Below are 6,609 nucleotides of genomic sequence, written 5' to 3'. Positions count from 1 at the left end.
TGGGTGAGTTGGTCACTGAGGAGTGTGGACAACTCTGTGTGAGACTCCGAGTACGTGTGAGTATGCGCGCTTGTGTGGAAGGTGCCTGTGCGAGCGCGCGTGTGTTGGAGTCCCTACTCCTCCCAGCGCTGCAAAGTGCAGGGGGCGGGCCGGGCGGCAGGGGGCCTGCCCCATTGGATTCTCGCATGCTAGTTCCGGGGCGGTCGGGTCTAAAGGGCTTTATGCACAGTCTGGAGGGTGGGGACTGGCGCGGGTAGAAAACGGGATGCCTGGGGCGCCGGGGCCGTTTTCCATATACCAGGAGCCCGCCGAGGTGTCGGCGTAAAGGAGCGCTTGGCAGAGGCGCTGCTGGTGCGTGTGCGACGCGCGCCCACCTCCGGGGAAGGAACCGCGAGGCCGGGGCCCCGGACGGTGGCTGGGCATGGAGCGCCGGGCGGCGGCGGTGGCGTGCACGCTGCTGCTGGCTTTCGCCGCCTGCCTGGAGCGGGCCACTGGTCAGGGTAAGCGCCAGCCGTCTTGAGTTCCACGGGCCGTGGCAGGTTCGAGTCTGAGGGCGGGCGGAGGGGGTCGCAGCAGGGTAGGGGCCAGGGCAGGGCGCCGGCGCCGGAGCCGCTCCCCCAGGGGCGCTCAGGTTGCCCAGATAGGGGCGAGCGGGAGCGCCCCTCCTACTCCCGCCGCGGAACTTAGCAGCAGCCAACTTGAGAAAGCAAACCCCGAGTTTCGGTGACAGCGCACCCTCACGGGGATCCCGTCTTTGTTCCCACGGGGGTTTGCCCCGGGCCTTCTGGAAAGCACTTCGGAGTTGGAATCCGGAGACTGAGGGTCTTCCCCGCGAGCGCACAACCTACTCCCTCCACTGATTTATTCTTTCCAGGACTGAACGGCGCTACTGGGTGCGAAGTTTTCCACCTGCAGTGCCCCGCAGGGGGAATCTCTTTTCACGCCCAGGGCTGAGGACTAGAACTCCACCTCCACCCCCCACCCCCAGCCCCTAACCCCAGCCCAGCCTGAAAACGCCAGCGAAACTTGGTCCCGCGGTGACCCCCAAGAGACTGCATCTCGATAGAGATCATTTACGAGCCAAGATAAGACGGAGGGGTGGGATTGGCCGAGGGAGCGAATGATATACCGGAGCGCTTTCTTGAAGAGTTTTCTTTTCCAGGCGGGTAAGGGGTGTGGGGGGATCTTTTGTGTTGATGAATGGGGCCCGTCTGCTTAGCTACAGTTTTGAGGGCTCGAATGCAGAAAGTTTCTAGTAGGAAGCCCTGGTAGCTTCTCTTCAGTTGTTGGAGAGTTTACATTTTTATGGCACTAGGCAAGGGAAATAGGGAGAAAGAAGTGAGGTGCATAAAATTAGTACGCGAGGAAGAGAGAAAGGAAGACAAGCAAATTAAGAGGAAGAGTGAGCAGAGGGGGAGCTTGAAGACTGAGCGAGAGGAGCGAGAGGGAGAAGGCGAGAAAGACGCGAGAGGAACCAAGGATGAATGGCGAGGGCTCGGAGGAGGCAGGGAATCCGGCGAGCTCTCTCTCCGGCTTTGCGTTGCTAGGTAGCAGCTGCGAGCGGCGTGTGACCCACCGCTAGACAGACGGAACGGACGCTGCTGCCTCCACGGGCACTAATCTGTCTGTGGGGATGGGAGAGTTCCCCCAACCTCCCTCCCTCCCCCTCCTTTGCTTTCCGTCGGACAACTTAATTGCCCTACAATGAAAATGAAACCCCTATTGTTGTAGGATTAGCCAAAGCAATAAATTGATTTCCCTGGATCACATATTGGGGCTGAAGGGTGGGGATTGTAGAAGCCCCCATTTATGGAGGAGAGAGGAGAGGGCTTGTGGATGGGCCATGGCATGTATTCAAATGGTTAATCTGCTTTCTTTCCTCAATTCTTAGCGTAAGCTCCTTAGAGGGAATCAACTAGGTAATTATACAGCGACTCCTAGCAGTACCCATTTCAGATTTCCTGGGAAGAAGTTTGGAAACTCCAGCAAACCCCACTGGTCTTGTAAAAATCTTTGAAAGGGAGGTGAGGAAGCGTGGAGACGATTAATAATTCTTCCTTTGAGCACCTTTTCTTAAGTTGTTATCACAGAAGGAGGATTTATTATTATTGTGGAGGGTTTGTTCAGTGCTCAAGGTTATATATACCATATATCCTAAACTAGCTTTAGGTTTACTTGACTATATTTCTTTCAGTGCCAGGCAAAAGGGAATCTTACCCAGATTCATGGGGGCTGTCCCCATACAGTTAAAAGAGATGTTCTTTCCCACGGATGGATGATTTTGTCACCAAATAAACTGTGCTTACTTTTCTTGATAGTTTACATCTGTCTATCCCCCATTCTATAATAATATATGATAATGTACAGTACACCGCCTTACCGTAGGGGGATTTGTTGCAAGATGGCCTATGGATGTCTGAAACCTTGTATAATCTAATACCCTATATATATATATATATTATTTATACATAATACCTATGATAAGGTTTAGTTGATAAATTAGTCATAGTAAGAGATTAACAGGTAAGAATAAAATAGAGCAATTATAATAATATACTGTAATAAAAGGTATGTGAATGTGGGCTCCCTTTCTCTCTCTCTCTTTTGAAAACTATCTTAATGTAGGAAGTACTTTCCCACTGGGGTAGGCTCCAGATAACTGAAACCACTGAAGATAAGGGGGGAATGGACTATTGCAGTAACATGTATATGTGCAGGTCTTCTACGTACTTTACATGTAGTCACCCAATCTTTGTAAAACGCGTTTGAAGTAAGTCCTTTTGCTATCCCTAATTTACAGATGGGAAATGGAGGCACAGAGAACTTAATTAACTTGCACAAGCTCACAGTGTTAGGAAAATAGCAGAGCTTTGAGACATATCCAGGAGATTCTGACTCCAGAGACTATACTCTAAACCTCTTTAGTATGTTGGTGTCTGTTTCTGTTTCTTTTCTTATGAACTGAAAATGTCATGCTTGCTGAGTTACCATCTGTGTGCGAGGGCACTATAGACACTGAGGGACACTTGCAAGTCTTGCCACATCAGGTAAAATCCAACTCCTGCTCCCTATTTGTGGAATTTTTTTAGAAACTGACTTGAACTCAGTATCATCACTCCTGGTCTTGCTATTTGATTATTTTTTCTTATATTTTCTCTGTGTCCTCAGTTGGAAAGCTAATGAGATTTCTAGATTCCTGTTGTATTGATTCTGACTTACCAGATAAGTATGATGATATTGTAAGTGTCCCTATTTTAGCATCACATTTTAGGTAAGATCTTACTGTAAGTGTATCAATAGAAGTTGGCAAAGAAATCTGTTCTATAGTTAATCTTTTTAGGAAAAAATTGCAGGATACCTGTAGATACAAGTTATTTGCATTTTCCTTATATTTTGTGTAATGTTTTTTTAGGAAAAAAGTTTGGGAACACCTGAACTCTGGAGTGAAGAGATCTGCATTATAGTAAGAGCTTCACCACTAGCTAAATGTCCTCAGAAAGCCCTTAACTTTCCATGGCTCAGATTCCTTATCTGCAAAATTGATATAATAAGAGAATCTATTCTATGACATTTTATAACAGTGCTTAGCATGCAGTCTAAGGCACATAGAGGCAGTCATAACCTATAGCTAGTTTTATTATATTAATCAACATTAAAAGTAACACACTCTTTTTTTTAACTATTTGTATCTCCACTTTCCAAATGCACATAGTAAAGTATTTAACATTATTCCCTAAACTTTGAAGAATTAGGGAATTCTCCTTCTCTCTTTTTTTTTTTTTTTTAAAGATTTATTTATTTTTATGCAAGAGCTGGGATACAGGCCAGAAGCACTGGGGGGTGTGTGTGTGTGTATGTGTGTGTGTGTGTGTGTGTGAGAGAGAGAGAGAGAGGGTTCACCAGAGACAGAGCAGGTTGCAGAATGGGCAGACTGACTGAAATACACTGCAGCGGGCAAGACAGGCGAGATCTGCCACACCTGGGAATCTCCCTGGCCGGCCGGGAATTGAACCCTCACTGCAGAGGCTGCGGACAGCTTCACAGCGCTGAACTCAACCTGCTGTGCCACTGGGGAGGCCCAGGTTTTTTTTTTTTTAAAGATTTATTTATTTATGCATATAAGAACTGGGGTACAGGCCAGAGGTGCAGGGGGTGAGAGGATTGTGGGGCTAATTACAAACACACAACAATTTGGTTCCATCATAGAGCTGTAATACTCTGCTGCTTTTATCTATAACTGTTGGCTTCTCTTTTGCTGATTGACATTCTTCCTTGCCAGTTATTATAGGGTTTCTGCCTAAATTACCTTCAATCATGTGCTTATCCTGTTTTAATAGAGACTTAGATTTTTATAGCTGAAGGAAATCTTAGATATCAACTGGTCTACTTATATTAATTATAGATACCTAACTTAACCTGGGGAGAGGGTAAGGTGATTGAAAAGAGCTAAGGGAGGGTGAGTTAAATGGCTTGCCTAAAGGCAAGTGACAGGTTGATAGAGCTATCTGAATTGGAAGCCTCTGAATTCCATCTTTCTACTTAATCATTTTTAGATACACACCCTCTAATTATTCCTACTTGGTTGTATGAGAATATTTCTAGATTCCTTTTTGTTTATCCTGACTAATCCAATCAGGCAAAGTATGATGAAATAATGACTTTGGTGAATCTTCCTTAAAAAAAAAAAATGGTCACCTTGGTTTTTGCACCATGGGCCATGTACTTTCTACTTGGCTCAGAACTTAAGCCAGGTCAGTATCCCAACCTCAAAGATCATATCTCTGGATCCAGTTTTCAAAATCTTAAGCAATTAAAGCACATTCCTGAACATCTTTGAGTTTTGCAGTGCAGGCTGCTGCATGACTAGGTGCTCAGTCTTATTTAAGATAATTATTAGTCTATAGTTAATCATTGTCCATGTTCTCTCAGCAGGCACTTAAGAATACTGACAGCATTTAAAATATGCTTAGTTAAATTTTTTTATCATTTAAAATAATAACAATATCAAGAACTTAGGTGTGTTCTCCTAGGTATTTACCCAAATGACACAGAAACATAAATTCCAAAGGGCACCTGCACCCCTATGTTTATAGGAGCACTATTCACAATAGCTAAGCTTTGGAAACAACCCAAATGCCCCCAAATAGATGACTGGATCAAGAAGATGTGGTACCTATACACCATGGAATATTACTCAGCATTCAAAAATGATAAACATGCAATTTGCAGCAACATGGATGGAGCTGGAAGGGATCATGCTCAGTGAAATAAGCCAGAAAGAAAAAGAAAAATACTAGATGGTCTCACTCATAGCAGGAATTTAGAAAACCTAAATAAGGGACCAGGAAAAAAACAAATTAATACAAAGTAAAAATCAAAATCAACAAGCAACTATAAACCAGAGATACAATAGAGGGAATGTGGGGAGAGGAAGGATTAGAGTCAAAATAAGGGGGGGAGTGCAATTGTATGGGGAATATAACCAAAATGAAAATGCATACATTGTGCAAAAATGAAAAATGATATAAGAATTATAAAATAAAATATTAAAAAAAATAAACACAAGGACATGTAAAAAAAAAGAACTTAGGTGTGTTTCCTCTATGACTACAAGCACACTGTATTGGTGATGGGGTTTCTGTTACTAGTTAGAATAAGGAGAGTAGGAAGTATAATAAGAACGTACTAACTATGAAGACGTAGTCTAGTATGGCGAAAATGAGTTTAATGGAGTCTTTGTTGGCATAACTTAAATGATTATATTATATCCTATTAACTGTGTGGTCTTGAAGAATTTTGAAAATTGTCACTACTGTGGTATAATGTACTGGTGAGTCAGTAGCATCAATACGACAGAAAGTTAAAGAAGGATGAGAACTGAAAAGTGGAGTATAGATATCACAGATAAAATGAATCATAACTTTGTATTTAAGGTTTTAAGCTAGACATCCATTCACTAGTTCCTAATAATCCTGGCCTGCATCTCGCCAACATTAGAAACATTTGACATGTTTCAACCTCAGAACTCTGGCTTCTGCTTGAAAATTACCAGATTGGTAGTTGTTTTGAAATATCATAAACAAAGTTAGATATTTTTGTCCAATAAAGTTTGATTTTGCCCTTAATAGTATCTCTTCGAGTTCCATGCAAATGTTACTCAAGCAATTTCTTTTTAAACTTTAATTAATTAATTATTTATTTATATATCTTACATCATTGTGTCTTCCCCATAAAATTCCCACCACCAATTCACTCGTGGACCATCACGATAGTCCCTTGAGCTATTCTCTCCCCTTTTTTGATCACTTTTCCTCCCCCTCCCTCACAGAAAGTCTCTGATTTATGGTTGCCTGCTAAATTTGTTTTTATTATTATTACAATTGTTATTGTTATTTTCTTCCTGATCTCTTATTTGGATCTCTTATTCCTCCTAAAAGTGAAACCATCTGATATTTTTCTTTTTCCTTCTGGCTTATTTCACTGAGCATGATGTCTTCTAGCTCCTTCCAGGTTGCCGCTAATGGCATGAGTTTATCTTTTCTGTGATTGCTGAACAGTATTCCATTGTATATATATATCACATCTTCTTGATCCAGTCATCTAGTTTTG

General features: G+C 43.0%; 1 protein-coding gene across 1 annotated transcript in view; it reads left to right on the top strand.

Moving 5' to 3' along the window:
- Positions 1–289: 289 nt before the first annotated feature.
- The window catches only part of LRP2 (LDL receptor related protein 2), a 190,065-nt gene continuing 183,745 nt past the window's right edge, over positions 290–6,609 (top strand). Inside the window, exon 1 of the mRNA XM_037523480.2 lies at positions 290–500. Coding sequence (XP_037379377.1) covers positions 422–500 — 79 coding nt within the window. The 5' untranslated portion in view covers positions 290–421. The remainder of the gene's footprint in view (positions 501–6,609) is intronic.

Source organism: Talpa occidentalis, unplaced genomic scaffold (genome assembly GCF_014898055.3).
Source record: "Talpa occidentalis isolate TD23 unplaced genomic scaffold, MPIMG_talOcc4v2.1 talOcc4.3, whole genome shotgun sequence".
Classification (NCBI taxonomy): domain Eukaryota; kingdom Metazoa; phylum Chordata; class Mammalia; order Eulipotyphla; family Talpidae; genus Talpa; species Talpa occidentalis.
Note: the sequence above shows the minus strand (reverse complement) of the source record. Positions and strands in the feature narration are given on the sequence as shown.